Source organism: Aotus nancymaae, unplaced genomic scaffold (genome assembly GCF_030222135.1).
Source record: "Aotus nancymaae isolate 86718 unplaced genomic scaffold, 86718_ANA_hifiasm-v0.15.2.pri h1tg000019l, whole genome shotgun sequence".
NCBI classification, from domain to species: Eukaryota; Metazoa; Chordata; class Mammalia; order Primates; family Aotidae; genus Aotus; species Aotus nancymaae.
Genome location: NW_026988431.1, coordinates 16,535,674 through 16,558,224, shown reverse-complemented (window position 1 = coordinate 16,558,224; position 22,551 = coordinate 16,535,674). Strand labels below are relative to the sequence as shown.

Below are 22,551 nucleotides of genomic sequence, written 5' to 3'. Positions count from 1 at the left end.
CTGTGGTTCAGGTGGGTCCCAGAAAGGGAGGCTCAACTCTCATTTATTAAACACTTAAAAGTTTTGTAATTTCTTAAGACATAACTAGGGTGGCATCTGTCCATTCTATTAGAGGCTGTGGACTAACAAGGTTTTACAGTCCTTAGAAGTTTATTTTTAGTGGGCAGCTGGGGCTATAACAAGATTCATCATTAAACAATGAAATCTGACCTTCTCAGGCAGTTGAGTAACTTATTCCCACCACCTACTAGACTGCTGGAAGAACTGATCACAGAATCAACTGTGAATAAAGAACTCACCAGGGGGCACTATGAGAGAGCAGTAGAGGTGGTGGGGGGCCTTGCGGGGGTGGAGGGGGCGGGGCGGGGGGGATGGAGAAACCTGAGATGCAGAGTCAATATAGATACCATGCCACTTGTTTTTTCCTCAACCAACATAGTGCACTCCTAATGCATAATTCTTTTGCACTAAAGCAAGAACCTCAAATTTACAGATAGCCCATGTTCCAGCCCTGGAATTAAATAGTTAAGTGACAGTGAGCTTCAAGTTTTTAGTTCATAAATCCATTATGCATAAAATCAAGAATCTGGCCTAGATAACAGCTACAATCTGTTGCACTTTAACATTTATATATTTCAAATCATAGATGGCATTTATAAAAAAATATGGCAACAACAGATACGGGAAACAACAGATACGGAAAGCTTACAATATAGGTGCAAAAGCAGCAATCTACTGCAGCATTTCACAAAGAACTGTGACGAGATCATTTATTTAAGGCTAAATACGAAGACAATGAAGTAAAAAGACTAGCAGAATTACAAATCACAAATGCAGCACTTGGCACAAAATAGACACTGAATTTAACAAATAGACACTGAATGCAAAAATATGTGTTGAATGAATAAATGGTACTGCTTGCAGTGGCCAGTGAGAGGAATGCACTGGTCCCACCACCACTACACTGTCCCAGAACTGTCTTTGTAAAAGGCAAACTCTTTGCTTAAAACCCTAGAAGGCTCACATACTGCCCACAGAAGGTTCAAGTCCTAAGGGCTTAGTGTGCATAGAAGGCTCTTCCCAAAATGGTGCCAATCTATCTTTCTAGTCCTTGTTTTTCCCCACCCAACCCCAGGCCCCATAAAAAGCACATGTTTCACTAGAATTCAACAGGCATAGACTGCCATGTCACCACGCATTTGGAAGACTATGACTTCTACCTGAAATGCTCCTTTCTCCCTCTTGGCCTGATATCCTAATTGTCCTTCAAGGGGCACATTAGCTGTCACCTGCCCTAGAGAGACCTCCCAGCTCCCTGTAAGGGAGTCAGTCATTAGCACTGCTGTCATCTCATTAGCAACTGCCCCAATACCTCTGACTCTGTGATGCAATTGTATCAGGATGCTCCCCCTCTACCACAATCCCTCACCAGTCTATAAACTTTGAGGGAGTGGGGACCAAATCTCACTGCCAGTAGCTCCAAGCATCCAGGCAATCAATAAATATTTGCAGAACTAATGTTTTCATGTACTCACTGCATACAATGCTAATATTCTATCTCGAACTTAATAATTAACCTTCCAAAGGCTATTGAAATTTTCTGTAGAAGAAAAATGACTTGAAATGCCATAGACTAACAAAATGAAATCATGTTAAAAATAGACTTCTATTGACTTCTCCCAGCGATTTATTTTCCTGCTTTATGAGACTGAGGGGCCAAAGTACTGGTAGATCTGTGTGCTCATCTGTAGGCTCTTCATCATTAACATAGCACTTTGTTAAAAGAAAAAATGAGGGTGAGAAAAGAAACAAAAGGGACCAAAAATGAGATCAATAATATTTCAAATTTCAACTATAAAAAATATATATACAATTTGCTTTCATCAGTTGCAAAACTCGAAGCTAAGGCTTTACATAAACACACATACACTCGTTTAAAAATTAACTTTCACCTAAAAACCAGTTATGATAAGGAAAATAAAACAAATTCTTAGTCTCAGAAAAGTATCTTGGTGCTAACTGAATTCAGCCTGCTCACAATTCGAATTTGTTTTCGTTTTTAGCCATGGCCTAAAAATTATTCCACATAAATTATGGTCCTCCCCAGCACAAGTAAACTATTAAGGCAATAGAGCCAAATACTAGTTCCTGTGAAAACAACAGCTCAGAATTGCATAAGCACAGATGAGCAGGTCGAGAGGACTTCTGGCATCAACAATCCTGACCCAAGGGGGTCTCGTTAGGCTGTTATCTGGCTCCCAGATGATTTCATAATTGCACCTGCCTTGTCTTTTGGCACAGATTTGTCATGCCAATTTTCTGCATCCTCCTCCATCAGTGGCTCAGATTTCAGCTGCTAAAGTTTGTAAGAAGGGGGTCTTCTTGCTCCTTGCCTGGTGTCCTCTGGTCTTGCCACATCCTTTTTTTTTTTTTTTTTCCCTCATCTCTTGGCTTCCACGTCTCCATTGTTCTACCATTTCTCCACCCTTCTTTTTCTTCTTTCCTAGCTCCTCTTCACTAACAGGGTTTCCCCTCTCTCCTGTCTTTTTCTGTGCAGTTCCTAAATGTGCGCCTGCAAGCCTAGCTTCTGCTTTGGACTCCAGCTCTACGGTCACTTCTAGTGCCTCACTTGACATTGCTTACCTAGTTCCCACCGGAACCTTAAAACTATGTCTAACGCTAAAATCATTACCATTCTACAAAATCAAGTCTTTCCTTGAGATTTCTGCTCTCTGTGTGTAGTTACTCAAGCTCAAACCTTGAAATCACCTTTGACTCCTTTATTCTTCACTGACTTCTCCACCCACCTCCCCACAGCTTCCCAGATCATGATGAAAATCTGCTGATTCTACTTTTAGAAAAAGGTTTTCCCATTTACTTCATTTTTGAACTCACTGGCACAACCTTGTCAGACTCCCTGTGTCTCTTATTACAAACGTTATAAAACCTCGCCCTTAATTGCTCTCTGCCCCCAGGGATTTTCCAACATTTAATGGTAGAAATGGAATGTCTCAGGCTGATTTTCTAGGTCCTCCATAAACTGCTACAGATATATCCCACCAGTTCAATCTGCACAAATTAACTAGGCCTTAACCACAATTCCAAAACTCCGAAAGTTCTGACAATTCATTTTTTCATAGCTTATTTTCACAGCTCATTTCATAGTTCATAGGGCAGCAAAACCTGATCTGAACTGACAAGAGTTTATTTATTATCTTTATCGATCCCACTTGGTGTTGCACAAACATAAATCGTTTGCCTATATGCCAGGGATTTCCTGGATCCTGCTGGGAGTGTAATATAATAGAGGGTGTAAGTATTGTATTACCTTTCTAAAATCCAGAACTTTCTGATTTCTGAAATCTGATTCCAAGGTTTTTGTATGAGAGACTATAGACCTATATGTATTCATCACATTTTACACTCAGATCTGAGATGTCGAAATAAATACTTTTGCATTTCCTACATCTGTGTCACGCCTATAATCCCAGCACTTTGGGAGGCCGAGGCGGGTAGATCACGAGGTCAAGAGATCGAGACCATCCTGGTCAACATGGTAAAACCCCGTCTCTACTAAAAATACAAAAATTAGCTGGGCATGGTGGCGCGCGCCTGTAATCCCAGCTACTTGGGAGGCTGAGGCAGGAGAATTGCTTGAACCCAGAAGGCGGAGCTTGCGGTGAGCCGAGATCGCGCCATTGCACCCCAGCCTGGGTAACGAGAGCGAAACCCCGTCTCAAAAAAAGAAAAAAAAAAAAAGATGTAGTATCTACCTAAAATACCTCTTTTTCTACCTTTTTAGTCTCTACCTACTGAATTTCTACCCATGTTGAAGGCCAGTTCCAATACAGGTACTCAACAAGTTACATTTTTTTAAATATTTTGGTTTTCAAAATTTTTTGGATTATAGAATTGTGGTTAAGGGTTTATAGAACTGTATTTCATCTGTGGATTAATGATAACTCTTGCAGCAGGAGTATGAATTACTAAATGAATGAATTACTCAATGAATTACTAAAATATTAGGTTTGTAAAATATTTAAAACTCATGCTTGCCTATTAGATAACAAGCCATTTAACTGCACAAAATGAATCTTATACATCCTATCCATTGCACTTCTAAGAACAGTTTAGAAATAGCTTAATATTATCCCCTATGACTAGACACTCAAGTTTCAAAAGCCTGTCTCAACTAAATTGCAAAAATAATTTTTCCCTCACTTATCTATTTAATATTGCTTAAAAGGAAAAGATCAGCACATAGTTGCTGAACAGCATTAGTAGAGATACCTAATGTAGATGATGGGTTGATGGGTGCAGTAAACAACTGTGGCACATGTATACCTATGTAACCTGCACCTTCTACACATGTATCCCAGAACTTAAAGTATAATAAATAAATAGGCTTGGCGCGGTGGCTCAAGCCTATAATCCCAGCACTTTGGGAGGCTGAGGCAGGTGGATCACTTGAGGTCAGGGGTTCAACACAAGACTGGCCAACATGGCAAAACCCCATCTCAAGCAAAAGTACAAAAATTAGCCGGGCATGGTCATGTGTGTCTGTAGTCCCAGATACTCATGAGTCTGAGGCAGGAGAACAGCTAAAAAACCCGGGAGACAGAGGTTGCAGTGAGCCGAGATGGTCCCACTGCACTGCAGCCTGGGTGACAGAGTGAGACTCTATCTCAAAAAATATATATATAATAATAATAATAATTTAACCAAATAAAATTCCAACTCCCAAATGTGACTGTCATATATCTTCCCCATCTTACATGAAAAACTGCATCTTAGCCAAATAATGCATTTTCCGCAATTTGAAAACAGTTGGTGCTTTCCCATTCCAGCACCTTTGCTCAACTCACCTAATCTTATATCAAAACTGCATCTTAAGCAAATAATGCATTTCTAGTCTTCTTCTTAGTCTCATATCAAAAACTGCTTCTTAGCCAAATAATGTATTTTCTACGATTTGAAAACAATTGGTTGGTGCTTCCCCATTCCAGCACCTTTGCTCAACTCACCTCCCTCACCTGCATGATTTCTATTACCTACCCCAATTAAATTACTTCCAGGCCGAACCCAAATGTCCCCTCCTTAAAAAGTCTTTCTGGGTCATCAGAAAGGAATTCCTCCCACCTTCCATAGAACTTCTACAACACTATTAAATTGCATGTGCCATGCATTTGCTGTTATTAGGTGTGTTTTTGTCTTTGCTGCTATAAGTTCTTACGGTGTAGGGATCTTGGATACTACAGAATGCTTTGCACCAAGCAGGCTCTCAATAATATACGTAGCATAAGACCTGCAAACAGAAAGCCAATCTGGAAACACATTCACTATGCCCATGCGGCAGACAACACCACCAAAGCTGAAGCCTAAGGGAGTTCTGCCACTTCACAAATCACTTACCAGCATTAGGTCTAGTGAGTCCTTGCTCAGACTCACTGGACGGGCGAAAGAGTTTGAAGTGGGGTTTTAAACCATGGATTAAATTCTGATGACTTCTATAGTGGTTAAAATAACCTAAAGAAATTGAGAATTTTTTTATAAAGAAATACATATATCAAATTTTCTCAAGTGGAAAGCAGGGCTGATCATTTTTAAAACCAGGCAGAGCTATAACATCAGTCATAAGATTCTGTGCAACAGAAAACTGTAGAGCTTTAAGACGAATTTCAAAGGAATAGTAAATTTATGAGAGGTAGAAAGTCTGATGTTTGAAGACATAAGCTTGATATATTTCTGGATAGGAAGATAAATATAATTTCTTCTAAGAAAAGTTTATAAAGTACATCTAATACCTTTCTTTTTCCTTTATGGCTTGGTGTATTTTAGAAACCTTTTGTCATTCTGCTACCATTAGAAGCAGGAATCATGGTCGTTACGACTCTTGGGTGGATCAAACAATAAATCTGTTCTAAAACCAGGCAAACAAAGCCACAAAATGGGATGTTGAACAGAATGATATGGTACCTCTCAACATTGCTCATTCTACTCCATTACAGAAAGACATCTTAAAAACAGGTATGTAGTGTCTGGCAATGGAAGAACAGGATGTAGTTAAGATAAATTCTAGCAAAGGCCATGACTTACTGGAGGCGCTGTCAATGCTGCTGATGCTATCTGTGTTGTGCAGGTGGTGCCTGTGGAACTGTCTGTAGAGACTAAATTTGGAGAACTTTTTTGGCTTTCCTATTCCTTTCAGTTTTGCATCCGTATCATCAGCATTCTTCCAGATGTGTAAAATGTGATCAGGTTCATTTTCATCTTTGAGGCTTAAGGATGCCACAGACTCTGATGCTGCAGCCTGAGAAAATTATTTTTTTTAAAAAAAGACACTGCATAAGACATGCTGCAATATGGTTCTTTGATTCAAGCAGAGCTGAGGTATAAAGTTTACAAATGATGGAGGTTCTATAACAGGCATGCAATACTGTCTGACGTCAGCCACAGGGCAGTGGTGGATTCTTGTGAGCTGTTTAAACACTACCAAAGGAATATGAGGGGTTCTGCTATGGTTCTTCTTTCAGTAGACCAAATTCTTGAAATTTCACTCCAATTAAACCTTTAATCTCAAATACAATTACATGGGTTACAGTCACTGTTGAGTTCCTGAACTTGTTCCTCTGATAAGCATTAACCCTTAAGTAAGCAAGGTTTCTTCTGTCAATCATTTTCACTGTCACCTATGCACTAAATTGCTATTTTTGCACAAATGAGTCATCAACATATCCAGCAGTAAATAAGATGAAGCCCATCAACATTTTTAATAAGTGTTTTCATATTCTGGCATCCATTTAGTTGAAATAGCAAGCTGATTGATATACACATACAGATATTTTGGCAGCTCTATTTAAAAGGCCCTTCGAGAAGTTATTCACTTCTGGCTCAAATTCCTTTGAAATGAACCCAGACTGATCTATACTGTTTTTGTATATCTTTAAGTAGGAAGTTTCCAGAAACTGTGACAGATACCTAAGTCTTGTTACTACCTAAATCTTGACTGACACATATTTTTGTTTAAGAACTTTATTTTTGAATAAAAAATAAATCTTAATTTAAATGGAAAACAAAGCTGAATATGGGACAGAAAAAAAATTCCACTGAATCTGTTTTCTTTTCTTACAAGAAAAGAAATAGACTCAGCTATGCTAAGTTACAGCTAGCTGGGTAGGGAAGCTGGTATTTGAAACCAGGTCTTCCTCCTGATGGACTCAATGTTCTTTTCTCCTCCAAGAGACACCATCTCTTATTCAATGAATCAATCAGCCATGCTATTAATACAAACTTATACAAATTATGTTTGTGTTATTCATTTCCATCAAGGTGAAATGTACTTACTGGGAGGGAACCCAGAGACGGTCCTGAAGTGACCCGCTTCACACTGCCCACGTCTGTGAGTCTGTGCTCATTGTCATCCCACCTTCCATAGGCCAGGTCAATCCCGCCCACAAAGGCCACCGATTGGTCAATGATGACAAGCTTCTCATGGTGAGCCCACAAATAGACGGTGGACGACACATGATCTGGGTGTCTCATCACCTTGAGAGCGAAAAATCCCCACTTAGAATATGCTTTTAAAACCTCCTTCCTGGCATAATGAAATAGATCTGCTTTCTCCTTGAAAAGCATTTTCTATAACTCAAATACCAAAATGTACAATGTATACACCAAAGAAAGCATTTAGCAGAAAAAAAGACTCCTATTTATTTTTGAAGCTCCCACCCCAGATACTATATTTTGGGGCAGCTGCCATTTAGCTTGAGGTCTGCCAATACATTAGGAAACGGTCAGCTCAATTTGATAGCTGGTTCCCTTCCCTCATAAGGATTATGTTAAATTTAATATATTTTTTAAAACATTAAAAATATTTACTATTTATCTCTGGAAAAATTTGTAACGAATTATATTGATATTCTGTCAGTCGTTGAATTGAAATACTAAGCATATGAATAATAGGCACACAGATATTTTGGCAGCTCTTTATTTAAAAGGTACCTTAAGAAGTTAGTAACCTCTTGCTTTCAAAATTATCCCAGTCTGACCTATCTTATTTTCATTTGCCTTTAGGTAAAAATACTACAAAAGCTTTGGCAACTACTTTCTTCTTTCTTTCTCTTTCTTTTCTTCCTTCTTTTCTTTTCCTTCCTTCCTTCCCTTCCTTCCTCTCTTTCTCCCTTTCTTTGCTTCCTTTCCTTTCCCTCACTCCCTCCCTCCTTCCCTTCCTTTCCTTCCTTCCTTTCCTCCTTTCTTTCGGCATAATCATAGCTCACTGCAACTCCTGGGCTCAAGCAATTCTTCTACCTTAGCCTCCTGAATAGCTGGGACTACAGGCATGTACCACCACGTCTGGCTAATCTTTGTTTTTTGTAGATATGGGTGCCTCGTTATGTTGCCGATGCTGGTTTTGAACTCAGCCACCCTCCCACCTCAGCTTCCCAAAGGGCTGGGACCATGGCTGTGAGCCACCATACCTGGCCTTACTGTTTTCTTAATAACATTTTTTTAACATTGTAGCAAAATAAACATAACATAAATTTTACCATATTAACCATTTTAAGTATACAATTCAGTGCTATCAGGATAATGAGTTAGGGAGTCTTCTCTCCTCAATTTTTGAAAAAGTTTGAGAAAGATTGGTGGTAATTCCTCACTAAATGTTTGGTAGAATTCACCAGTGAAGCCATCAGGTCCCAGGCTTTTCATTTAGGGGAGATTTTTAATTACTAATCAATCTCTTTACTAGTTAAAGATCTATTTAGATTTTCTATTTTTCTTCATGATTTAGTCTTGGTAGGTTTCATCTTTCTAGGAACATATTTCCTCTAGGTTATCCAATGTATTGGTATACAATTGCTTACAGTAATCTCTTAGAATCATTTCTGTAGAATTGGTAGTAATGTCTCTACTTTTATTTCAGATTTTAGTAACCCATCAAGTTAAAGGTTTGTCAATTTTATCTTTTCCAAAAAACCAACTTAATTTCATTGATTTTCGGTATCATTTTTCTATCCTCTGTTTTATTTCTCACTGCTCCAATCTTTCTTTCCTTCCTTCTACTAGTTTTGGGTTTAGTTTGTTCTTCTTTTTCTAGTTCCTTAAATTGTAAAGTTAGGTTGCTGTTTTGAGATCTTTCTTCTTTTCACAATTACAGCTGTAAATTTCCCCCTTTGCACTGCTTTCTCTGTGTCCCATAAGTTTTGGTATGTTGTTTCATTTTGATTTGTCTCTAAGTATTTTCTCTTTCCCTTGTGATTGTTTTCTTTGACCCACTGCTTGTTTAACAGTGTGTTAATTTCCACAAGTTTGTGACTTGTCTAGTTGTCTTTATGTTATTGATTTGTGACATTATCTTGTTGTGGTCAGACAGAGGTTTGTTTATCTACCTTTTAAAATCTATTGAGACTTACATTGTGGCTTAACAGATGGTCCTGGAAAATGCCCCACGTGCACTTGAGAAGAATGTGTATCCTGCTGTTGTCGGGTAGAACATTCTGTATGTCCATTGGATCCAGTTGGTTTACTGTGCGTTCAAGTCCTCTCTTTTCTTACTTACCTTCTGTCTGGTTGTTCTAATCATTACTGAGGGTGGGATGTTGAAGTCTCCAACCATTACTATAGGCTGTCTTTTTCTCCCTTCCATTCTGTCAGTTTTCGCTTCATCTATTTCAATGGTCTGTTATTAATTAGGTACATAAATGTTTATAATTTTTACATCCTGCTGTATTGAATCTTTTATTAATATATAATATCCTTGTTTGTCTCTTGTAACCATGTTTTGATGTAAAGTCGATTTTGTCTGATACTAGTTTAGCCACCCTTGCTCTTTTTTGGTCACTATTTGTGTGAAATATCCTTTCCATCATTTTCAACCTATTTGTGTCTTTGCATCTACAGTGAGTCTCTTACAGATAACATATAGTTGGATCATGTTTTCTTAAAATCCAGTCCACCAATCTGTTTTTTGAGAAGTCAATCCATTTAACTTTAAGTAATTATTTGTAAGATACTTGGGTAATTGTGCTACTATTTTCCACATGCCTTATAGCTTTTTTGGCTCTCACTTTCTGCATTACTGTCTTCTGTTTTGTTTGATTGATTTTTTTGTAATGACATGTTTAAATTCCCTTCTCATTTCTTTTTGTTAAACAGCTATATATTTGACTGCCATTTTCTTTGCAGTTACATGTAGCATCCTGAAGTTGTGACATTCTAATTTGAATTTATACCAGTTTAACTTCAGTAACATACAAATCTCTGCTCCTTTAACAGCTCTTTCCTCACAGTTGTTGGTGCTGCAAAATTACATCTTTAGTGGGTACTTGATAAAAATTTGGTGAATGAATAAATAAAATATAGAAATTATGCAACCTAATAAATCATTCTCTGGGGGAAAACACTTTAATTTTTTCTAACCAAGTGAAACATACAACTGTTACATATCTCAAGCCTGCTGGAGGTTTATTAATTCATTATGTTTTGATGTACTGCAACGACTGGGTTATATTTATTGGTAGGTTTTAGGTATTTGGCAAAATATCAAAGAAGTTTTTCAAATTGCTTTTCATGTGTATTTACTTTATTAGCATTTTATACTAGGTGCCATTGATTTTTTTTTTTAAGTATTTTAAATCCTAGAGGAGATCTCTGTGCTGCTATCAGTGATCAGGGGATGTCACAGGGAGATCACATCTAAGAAGTTCCAGAATAATCTTAATGAGAAGCGTGAGAACTTGTTGGGCTCATGAACATCAAAACAACTGCAGGAAGCACGTTCTTGTCTAGACTGTCACTTTCAATTAGAGAAGTGTCAGAGAAGCAGAAATGTGAGGTCTGCTTACCCCCGTCAATGTAGGGAAGATAAGAAAGTAAAGTATTTTGCTTTATTTCTGAGGACACAATGCTATTTAACCAAATATACATTTGGGAATTCTATAGATCATTACTGCCCAGAACAAAACATATCTGAAAAAAAATCCTATAGAGAAACAGCTGTCATCAAGATGAACCCGAATACCTTTATGTTGGGGTGTAGACGAATCAAAGTCCTCTTGGTGTATTCACTATTGATGCCAAGAGCGAGTTCTACCTCTTTGTAGAGCATTATGAAGATCCTCACCCCTTGTTGCTGTCACAAGAGAAAACAGATTGAGGAATGGGTATCTCTGGAGGAAAGTTACAATTTTCATTTTCTTTTTCCTTTACACTGTACTATCTTTCTTTTTTTCTTTTTTTATTTTGAGACAGAGTCTCACTCTTCACCCAGGCTGGAGTGCAGTGGTACAATCTCAGCTCACTGCAACCTCCACCTCCCAGGTTCAAGCAATTCTCATGCTTCAGCCTCCTCAGTAGCTGGGACTACAGGTGCACCACCACACCAGCTAATTTTTGTATTTTGAGTAGAGACAGGGTTTCACCATGTTGGCCAGCCTGGTCTCAAACTCCTGACCTCAAGTGATCCACCCACCTCAGCCTCTCGAAGTGCTGAAATTAGAGGTGTGAGCCACCACACCCAGCCTGCATTGTACTTTCTAACTTCTCTTATAAGCAAGTATGATAAAATTTTAATGAAAAAGGCAATACAAGGAAGTGACACATAAGTGTGCATATTGAGACCCAAATACTAAAAATAAAAATCTATCTCCTTTCCATTCTTACAATTTGTCATATCAAGAAGGAATGCCAGTAACTGATTAAAGATCCAAAATGAAAACTGTAACCTCAGCTGTTAAAAGTGTCTGATAGTGTTACAACTTTTAACATTACCAAACACCCATCACTGAGGAAAGTTGTGACCTGATTCATGTTGTAGGATTAGAGTTTTTGTTTATTTACATTATACCTCAATTAGTTGGAAGAACAGTGATAAGAAATTTTGAAGCAGTAAATTGTGCTAAATATTTCTTAAATATAATATCCCTTAAATGTTTCTGGGCATATTTTCATAGAAATTTTCTTTATTGAAAACAATTACTTAAGCGGATAAAACCATTTCTTAATCTTCAAAGATGAATGCATTAGTTCATCCTCTTAACCTATAATTACATCATTAATGTCTGTTTCACTAGTGAAACGACTTCTTCAGAAGTAAGCTTCTTAAATATTTAAAAATCTCTGAGTTTTAGTAGGGCCTTAGTATAAAATGGACACTCAAATTAACATTGATCCATCCTTCCTTAGACCTCAGGTCTAAAAGAAAATAGGCAAGGCCACTGTGGCCTATTTAATTGAGCCAAATTAAATCAAAAGTGCCTTGTAGATGCTAACATGCTATAAAAATAATACAATTATTTAATATTAATCATCAAAAGACAATGTCCAATCCTTTTGTAGTTCATGAACATGATGGTTGTGTGTTCACGCACATGTGTGAGATGTGCCACCCTCGAACCTTCTTACGACATCTGCACATTACCCATCTAATCTGAAAAAACTATTCTACAAAACCCCAAAAGACAAGGTCCAATAGCTAATAGTATAGAAAAGCACTGGTATTTTCCATTCTAGTTCTGGTTGGTGATGGGCTTTCAGGCTAGGCTAAACTGCCCCACACTGGACTGCTCCTCTCCTTCTGCCTGCCCACTCAAATGACCCCCCCCCCGTCCAATGTACAGTCTAGAATGTATTACCTCCAGGAAACTGTGGCTTATTCACCCCCGCCTTGTGGATTGCTTTTTTAATTTTTAGGCTCGGATCCTCCGTATTTTTGTACATTTTGCACCATTTTAATTTGCATTGTTTGTACCCAGCAGCTCTGAAAGCATTCTGAAACATTTTGCATACCTACTGGATTACGGATCTAAATAACACCTGGCATTTAATATCCTAGAGATTAAAGGTAAGAATTTTTCCATAATACTTTCTAGAATATTACAGACACAAGTATATCTAATAAACCATAATGACAAAAATAATTTTGTTACAGTTTAATAATCCATGGTGATTAGTTAATTTTTTTTCAAATCCAGGTCATTTTATTATTTTGCTAGTTTTAACATTCACACTTGAAAATGGAAGATTCTGCATAGAAACATAAGTTGTGCTATAAGTATATCACAAAAAATTAAATTTGAAATTGTTCACTTACAATCAACTCTTGAAAATTAAATTTCTAATATATATATATTTTAGCACACTACATTTTTCACACTTTGTGTGAGAATCTAATAAGGCTTTTCTTTTATGAACAAATAAAACCATGCTAACTGATATATTCTTCTCACTTGTAGAAAATGAGTCTTTTAATTAACTGATCTGAAAGTTATACTGATAAGCAAACTTTCTAGTTAAAATCAATTTTTCAGTGCATTAAAAAGTACCAACTTTCTCATCAGAACCTACAAAGTACCATGTGAAATGACATGGTACGTAGACCACAGTGAGAAACCTGTAGCCATAACAGAACAAGAAAAAGGGCTGTGAGGCATACATAGTTAGAATAAACATAAAAAGTGGGGGAAAAAATGAAAATAATTAGGAAATTAAAGCAGCAGAATTTCTCTTTAAATTCTGCAAGATTCAGCTTTGCAGCCTGGAAAAAAGTGTCCTCTCCACATAAAAAATCAATGTTTTCTCTTCATCATTGTTATTTTCTTCTTTTTTTGTTGTTGTTTTTTGTTTTGGTTTTAATTTTGGTTTTTGAGACAGAGTCCTGCTCTGTCACCCAGTCTGGGGTGCTATGGCAGATTAGTCATTGTTTACAAGAAAAATTGGAATAAAAAACTTAAGACATCTTACTGGGTTAAACACATCTATTTCATAAGAACTAAAAATTTTTGCAATTCTACACTATCTGATATAACATAAGTTAATATATTTAGGTTCTAGATCACGGGATCCAAAATCTCACAGCAAACCAAACACATAAAGATTCCTCTAATATTGTTCTGCCAATACTAACAAGCATGTTTTGGACTCTAAATTCCTTAATAATACATCACTTTGAAATACTAACACTATATCTTTCTTGGTGTTAGTAATATCTTAAAGGTGTATGCATTTCTGGCGGTACACAATTTACATTCGGTGTGCATTAACAAGATTTGAGTACTAGGAAAAGACTTATTCTTGCTCTTAAAGCAGGATCAGGAAGAATATATATGTCATTCTATTTCTCTGGTTAACAGCTAGCTTTTAGAACTTGCTAATTACTTATTACAATTATGCAACAACTATTACAATCAAGAATATAAATACATATTTCAGTAAAAAAGTGAAAGTGTAGCAAGAAGTGAACAGATTAATTTTAATGGTCTGGCCAGAGAGTGCTCTGCAATGAACCAGTGATGAAGGGCTCTACAGGAAAATTTCAAGATTGTTTTATTTTTCTCCTCCACTGTTAAGCTATATTTTTGGTATTTGAATATTTTGGAAGTCACTGTATATCTTTTGCTGAGAAGCTGTTTTCTTTGAACCATTATAATGGGTTATTTTTAAGCATTATAATGGTTACCAAAAAAACAGCCTCTCAGTAAAAGATAAAATACAAAGAGTAAAACCCAAAATTTCAACCTAAATCGTAGAACATGACACCTCACATTTTTCATCATGATGAAATTCTGCTTCTTAGGCTTAACACATTATTACTCGTGAAGTTGCAAATTAGGAATTTGGCCTGAATCCTACAGTTTTCCACTTATCTGCATAATCAACGGATTTTTGAAATAATAGAGATGTTAACACTAATGGATTCCATTACTACTCTCCATTTATTAATACCTGACGTTTTCTTTTATACTGTCTTTTCTCATTGAAATATCTCTAAAGGAAATAGCGTAGAGACTTTGTCTTTTTAGCTTAAATGTAAATGACTTATAAGGAAGTAATTAAATACAGAAAGTTCATTTTTATATGGTTTATAATTATTTACCTAGACCTGCTGCCACAATAAACAGTTACTTAGTGACAAGATTCCTGTGATAATAAAGCAATGCCTTCTTTTTCTTTTGGTCAAGGTATTACAAGTCTATTATAAACTCTAACCATAAAGGGCAAAGGAGAATCATTCCTTGGGAATGAAGGCATTTCCAGGTTGTTATAGTGCAGGCTTATACAAAATGTAAGAAATACTTTTGCAAAATGAAAGCCAAACATAAAAAAAAAAGACTGATGTTAATTCTGTAATTTAAAAAAATATACTTTCGAAACATCCCATGCTTTAGTGCCTTTTAATACCCTTGGGGAAATTACTTTTTGCTTAGAGAAAGGGACAGAAATTATTAATAGGAGAAATAGGAAAACAGATGGCCTGGAATTGCCTATCAATGTAATGTTTCTTATGTCTGGTGAACTCAGCTCTTCTAAAGCTTCCAGAGAACACATTTCATAAAACATGACTTTTAAAAGATGAAAATTCTGTCCTCTTTTCTAATCAATTTTTTGTCTAGTAGAGCAGACGTAACACTGTAAACAGTAGAAATTTTTAGGAATTTTAGAGATTCAAAATACATGGAAAGACAGTGAAAAGAAAATTTTTATAGTGGAAATCAGAGATTTTGTTTCTTAGTTAACTTTTCTTCTGATTGCTCAAGGTAGCACAGTGAAAATATTTTCTAAATGCAGCCAAGTTTGTCCACTGCCTGAAGACAGTTTAGCCCACACCACCCCCCTAACCCAGGATATTTTTTTGTCACTTGCCAAGGACTTCCCCAAGGGGTACAATATATTAAGAATATTAAAAGTAAAGGATATAAAGATATCATTTCTTCACCATTTAAAAGCAGGCAGCACTGGGATATCAAGCACAAAAGCACACGTGCCTGTTTTTAAAAACCAATTTTGTTTGAAGCACATTCTAGAAAGCTGAAGATACCTTTCCTGTAAGCCACTGCAGCCCACCACTTTGATAAGACTCATTTGGCTTTCTATGTAGAGATGTGATTACTCCTCTCATTTCTCAATCCTGGACACCTTTCCCTTTAATTGGCCACTGACTGCAACTCTCCATTGTGCCTTGTGATCCAATCAACCTGAAGACAAATTCTCCCGTTGGTCCAAGTTTCATAGGAAATATCACATGCTTTTAAGGTTGAGATACACAGAATTGCATGTGGGGATTTGGTTGCCATAACTATGATGCAGCTTATCTCACCTCTTAGTACAGTAAGTGCAGAACTGTGGAAAGCCCTGAGATGCTGATTTCTTTGAGTTGTGAACCGTCTGCCTCTCAAGATTGGCTTTTATTATTTTAAATGATGACATTGCACATCAGAAGGCCAAAGAAATAGGAAAAGATCGACTTGGTTATTAACTAGATAAATAAAATATTGTATTTTTTCTTAAAAAATAGCCAGTATAAGAGACGTTTGCCAGAGGTTGGCTATGAAGCAGAGACATTTCCTAAATTCCTCTCAGAAAATCTGCACAATCGGATAGAAGGAAATGAAACATTCATTTTAATAAACCTTGTGAGCCTCTGGGACTCATTAATGCAAAAAATAAATATTATGTTTCAACCTCATACTTTGCAAAGCTAGTGTGTGGCTTTCAGAAACTAAATTATTTATGTGAAGCCATGTTTATGTGCATATAAAATGTCAATTTGGAATGATCCAAGTGTTAAAAAATTTACGAACAAAGTAATAATATAGTGGAATGAGATTAAGGAAGAGCAACTCCGCTAAAGGTTCCAGCAGGAAATCAATCTTTAATAGTATTACTATTTCTTTAGGAAATTTTAAAAATCATTACCCACAACTTAAAAATTACAAGCTCCAAGAAGTGGATGAAATGAAAACAAAGCAGTTTTATCAGGCCATAATGTTTACTTGGCCATGGTGTCCGCCAGGGACTTCACCATGGTTCATGGGCCATTAAAAAAAAGAGAAGCCACACTAGTGAAGAGATAACCAGAAGAGGTTACCTCTTCACTAGCAGAGACATGCCAGCAAACAAGAGGTGCAAGTCAGGTCTGCAGGATCTTCCTCCTGAGCCCTGCCTGGGCATATACTAGCTTTCTCAAGTTAACGTAGATGTCCTGTAGACCCTGGACCTTCAAGTGATCTAAAACTTAGCTTTCTGAATCAGAGTTCTTCCCACTTTCTTCCACTATGAGAGTCACCTTCCCAACACACCATTTTGATCAGACCACCCTTGCTTCCCCACACCTCCCTGCCCCGCAAAGTATGGTCCCCACTGTCTCCCATAAAGTCAAACCACTAGCTCGGCTCACAAAGCCTCTGCATCCTAGCTGCAACTATAGTTCCAGTTTAATCCCCCATCCAGGTATGCTAACACTCAGGTGTGATCAACCTCCCTACTGTGCCTGACAAAGTCTTCGGCACTGCTGCTCCCTCACAACACTTGCCACGCCTAGAAAGTTCTTCTTTCCTTTTTAAAAATGTTTGCCCTTCCTAAATGCCCCACATCCTTCACGTTGTGATGGGCTCCCCAGCCAGACCTGTTCAATGCTTTCTCTCTTGCTGTTAAATCGAGGAACTGCTTCTGCACCCAACTGACACTTGTGTAGATTTTATAAGCTCCTTCAATTTAAGAATCATGGCTTTTATTTATGTACATCCTCATATGATTAGCCAAATGCCCTGCACATAGAAAACATTCAATAAATACATATTGATTGAAACCTAAAACAGTGAGGTGTTGATCAAATATTATAAGGAAAAAACATACTAATATTAGTACAGATTGCTAGGCAAGGCTGGAAAAATGTACCAAAATAGAATCTTTAGGGAAAATGGAAAAGATGCCATTTCACTGAAAAAAACATAGAGAAAGTTACTGCCCATTCAATAGGTAGAAAGAAGTCTGGTAAGGCTAGGACTGAACCCAAGACATGAATCCTGGCTAGTCATGGTGGCTCATGCCTCTAATCCCAGCACTTTGGGAGGCCGAGGCGGGTAGATCACAAGGTCAAGAGATCGAGACCATCCTGGTCAACATGGTGAAACTTCATCTCTACTAAAAATACAAAAATTAGCTGGGCGTGGTGGCGCATGCCTGTAGTCCCAGCTACTCGGGAGGCTGAGGCAGGAGAATTGCTTGAACCCAGGAGGCAGAGGTTGTGGTGAGCTGAGATCGCACCATTGCACTCCAGCCTGGGTAACAAGAGCAAAACTCCGTCTCAGAAAAAAAAAAAAACAAAAACAAGAATCCTTCAGCAAGTTCTCCATGGGCAAGGCCCAAATCTGATTCATGGTGGCATTCTTAGTGATTACTGTAAAACCCAACTCATAGGAGACAGGAACTGTATAATGAATAATTTAATAAATATGTGAATGTTTTCAGAATCAAAATGTCCAATTCTGTAAATGAAATTCTACTGATGAAACAAACTACACTCTCCATCAAAATGATGTTCTTTGGCAGAACGTGTTTCAAATAAAGATTATCAATTTCTTTTGCTTTCAAGATTTGCAGTGAGATCTGGAGGTCTGACTATATCTATGAATATCCTGAGAAATCCTCAAGGAATGCATGGGGAAAAGATACCGAAAGAAAAGGGGAAAGTGAATGGGGAAAGGAAAAGTAGAATGTAGAGGATAGGAAAGTTCTGCTACCATGTTTAATGATAGGATAAAAAATGGTTGGCCGGGCACAGTGGCTCACACCTGTAATCCTAGCACTTTGGGAGGCTGAGGTGAATGGATCACCTAAGGTCAGGAGTTCGAGACCAGCCTGCCAACATGGTGAAACCCCGTATCTACTAAAAATAAAAATAAAAATAAAAAATAGCCAGGTGTGGTGGCAGGCACCTGTAATCCCAGCTACTTGGGAGGCTGAGACAGGAGAATTGCTTGAACCCGGGAGGCAGAGGTTGCTGTGAGTGGAGACCGCATCATTGCACTCCGGCCTGAGCAAAAAAGAACAAAACCTGTCCTAAAAAAGAAAAAAAAAGGTTAAGAGAGTTTCTGATAATAGTAAAAAGTTAGCACTTCCTAATTTGGACATGCAAAATAATCAATCCAGATCTATTTTTATTTTAAACTAATTTAATTTTGTCAAGGGCCTATTACATTTAAAAAACCGTTAGAAATATGAATGTAGTCATTAGTGAGCCTAGAATGCTTTAGTTATTTACTTTTTATAACCAAAAAGCGCACACTCAATGTTCACCCAGAATGTACAGGGTCAGCTACTCAGGAAACAGCTTCACATTATTACCATGAACTTAACTGGAGTGAAAACACCACCAACTGTGACTATTCCTACCCCTTTAATATTATTCTACACCATGTTAGCCCCATTTAGCTGAAACCATTCACCAGATGAGTTTTTCTTTTGCTTAAATGACAAAATAATGAATACAATTAAATGCTCTGCTCCATTTCATCATTTATTATTCAATGATGAAATTTTATTATAATTTTTTGCCTATAAAATTAACTGCCCATAACTGATTCAAAAATAAAAATTAGAGATGCTAACACAATCCATGCTGTGAATTAGTCTAAAACATTTATGCACTCAAAGCAATAGGAAAAAAATAGAACCAGAGGAACCGGAAAACATTAGTTATCCTACTTTTCATCAACCTCTGAAGTAAAAAGTTATACGTGTTAAAGGGTCTGAAAAGAAAAGCATTTCAGAGACAACAGAGAGTTAAACAATTGTATCAGCATTTTCTGGGAAAGTACATACTGCTTTTCGTTTAAGAATGCAGTCCAACCTCCAACGATTTCCCTCAACCACCGGGCGTTTCAGGAAGATTTCTGGACTCAGCCTGAAATAATGAAACCAAGATTTCAAGTAACTAAAACAAAATACGAAGTTCTGATTGTGTCATAGAAAATAAAGGTAATTTCGGCCCAAATGCCATTATCATCCTCCAGTGTGGTGGGTACTCTAAAGTTTCACTATGAGTCTAAGTGCAACTTCATATGGGAAAAATAGCCTTTAGCCATACAAAATATCTCTCTCTCTCTCTCTCCCTCCCTCCCTCCCTCCCTCCCTCTCTCTCTCTCTCTCTCTCTCCAACTTCTTCCCTGCCGTCAGAGCCTCTCTCCCACTGCAGACTCTAAATATTCTAGATATTTGCTTTCCCAGACTCCTGTGCAGCTAGAGCACAATGTGACACAATCCTGAAGAATGAGATATATGAGGAGGTATACAGGGGGGTTAATGGGAAAAGTTTTTTCTCCCTGAAATACACACACAAACACACACTCTCTCCCTCACTCATTATCCATCTCCCTCTCTTTCTCTCTCTCTCTCCCTCTCTCTCAGAGAAAGCCCTGCCCACATTTCCAGCTTTAGGATGGATGTTGTACGGATGGACGTATGATGCTTACAGAGGTGCAGCAATATTGAAATTTTAAGGAGAGGACCGTAAACCCAGAATCACTAGACCACTTCGCCAACCCAGAATCACCAAACTTTAGACTTAACATTAAATGTGAAAAATAAATCCTCTGTGTTTAAGGCCCCTTTAGTTGAATATTCTGTTACCCCACACTAAAAGCATTATAATGGATACACAGACACTTCCTATACAAAGAAGCAGCGTCTGTGGGAACCTGGGGCTTTCTGGACAGAGGAGAAGGAACGTAGGCTGATAGATGAAGTTTTTCCAGTGCAGGAGGGCGCTCCTAGGATCTTCTCCTTCAGTAGTGTCATAAGGCAGCTAAGAGTACAATAGAATCATTTTTCCCCTGGGGCTGGGTTCTAAAGTTAGTTTCTGAGTTAAATATGTACATAATGTAGCTTCCCTGTCATGAGAGAAAAGAAACAGTAGAAAACAGTCCTTTGTCCACTGAACTGCTAGACCTGAGGGAGCAGGGTAGACTCTGTAAGGATGAAAGCCTTATGGAATTCTGCACTGGAGTACTGCCTTGCCAGGGAGTCCCCTAAGCATGTGAAATCAACAGTGCTTTAAGGAGCTGAAGAGATTAAAAGAAATCAATGTTATGCTCTATTTCATTCAGTTAAAGGAAATAAAAACCCAGAGATAAAGTTTATAAAGGAAATGTTATTGGGTAAAATAAAAAAGGAAACAGACAAAGGAAGAGTTTGGACAGTGTAAGTGTTTGCATATTTAATTTAGAGTGGAAACAAACTCAAAGGTAATCTATGTCCAAACAAGCAAATAAACAAAGCACAGCAACTGATCAGAAAAGATCATAGAGGCATTAAAAAGAAGTCTGTTTTAAACAGTAAAACACATTGCTGTGCACTGCCAGTTCACCAAAAGTGAGATAACCGATAACATATACACAATTGCAATTTTTTGATGTATACATTAAATATGGGCTCAAAGAGCTTCAGTTTGGGGGTGACTTTTAATATTATACTCTGCAATTAAGTCTTTACCAATCATTTATTTTGGTTAATCCAGAAACGTGTACACTTGCATACTGAGCATTCTACTGGATACTCTGAAGAATCTTAAGATAGCCCTCAAGGAGCCCTCACTTTTGAGGATAATGCATAAAAAGAAAAAAGATGTTGTTATATCATGCTATAAATGAAGTATAAACCATGGCTACATGGTAAGAAGAAAGCAGCTATAACTTACCAAGCATTATTATGTAAGGATCTTTACTTACTTATAAACAAAGTTTAAAAGAATTGTTTAATACTACATTTCATTGAATCTAGGACACTAGTGATTGTAGGATGCATCATTACTGCATGTACCACTAAGAAAGAAAAAATCATGACAACTATTACTGTAAGAATGTAAGATGCATCCCTGATTTCAGAGATGTCAAAATGTACCTCCAAGTAAGTGTACCACTTAGAAGACTTAATGACTTTAAATGCTTACATGAGAAAGAAAAAAATTTTTAAAAATTGTAAAATTAATGATCAGACCCTCCACTTTTAAAAGACAGGAAAAAAAAGATATTAAACCCAAAGTAAAAGAAGACGGAGGCAAAACAAATGAATGGAACTTGATGAAATATAAAACTGAAAAACCACAGAGAAAATTAAATGAAACTAGATGTTGGCTCCTTGAAATATCGATAAAATTTGTGAACTTCTGCAAAGGCTAAAAAAAAAAAAATGACAAAAAAATGATTGCAAGGATGGGCTCACACCTATAATCCCAGCGCTTTGGGAGGCTAAAGTGGGAGGATCGCTTAAGCCCAGGAATTTGAGACCACCCTGGGCAACAAAGCAAGACCCTGTCTCTACAAAAAAAAAATTTTTTTAATTAGCCAGGCATGGTGGCTCATGTCTGTAGTTCCAGCTACTCAGGGGGCTGAAGTAGGAGGATTGCTTTAGCCTAGAAGGTTGAAGCTGCAGTGAGTCATGATCGTATCAATGCACTTTAGCCTGGGCAACAGAGCAAGACCCTGTCTCAAAAAAAAAAAAGAATGAAAGACAGGAAATCACTATAAGGTCTAGGGGCATTAAAATTATATTAAATAAATAATAACTATTAAAAATATGCCATTATTTGTGGTATTTTAGATAAAATAAAAAATTCCTTGAATAAAATAATTTCAAAATGAAAATAAAAAGAAATTGAAACTGACTTTATAGCTATTGAAAAACTGAATTTGTAATGAAAACTTTCCCACAGGGAAAACTACAGACTGTGCCAACTTTACAGAATGTATTAAATATTTACAGAATTAAATGATTGAA

The 22,551-nt window shown here is 37.2% G+C and overlaps 1 protein-coding gene and 1 non-coding gene across 6 annotated transcripts in view; one reads left to right on the top strand and one right to left on the bottom strand.

Moving 5' to 3' along the window:
• The window catches only part of PLD1 (phospholipase D1), a 206,898-nt gene that overhangs the window by 70,747 nt on the left and 113,600 nt on the right, over positions 1–22,551 (bottom strand). For 4 of the 5 annotated variants that reach the window (XM_064378643.1, XM_012466706.3, XM_012466705.3 and 1 more), the window contains exons 12-16: positions 19,600–19,681; positions 11,021–11,131; positions 7,345–7,545; positions 6,097–6,310; positions 5,413–5,526 (exon numbers count right to left, since the gene is read on the bottom strand). In XM_064378643.1, the coding sequence (XP_064234713.1) occupies positions 5,413–5,526; positions 6,097–6,310; positions 7,345–7,545; positions 11,021–11,131; positions 19,600–19,681 (722 nt within the window). The remainder of the gene's footprint in view (positions 1–5,412; positions 5,527–6,096; positions 6,311–7,344; positions 7,546–11,020; positions 11,132–19,599; positions 19,682–22,551) is intronic. The other variant, XM_012466707.3, reaches the window with a different exon arrangement.
• On the top strand, positions 12,325–12,428 carry LOC135275970 (small nucleolar RNA U13). The gene has a single exon (XR_010343550.1). It is a non-coding gene; the product is annotated as a small nucleolar RNA U13 (small nucleolar RNA).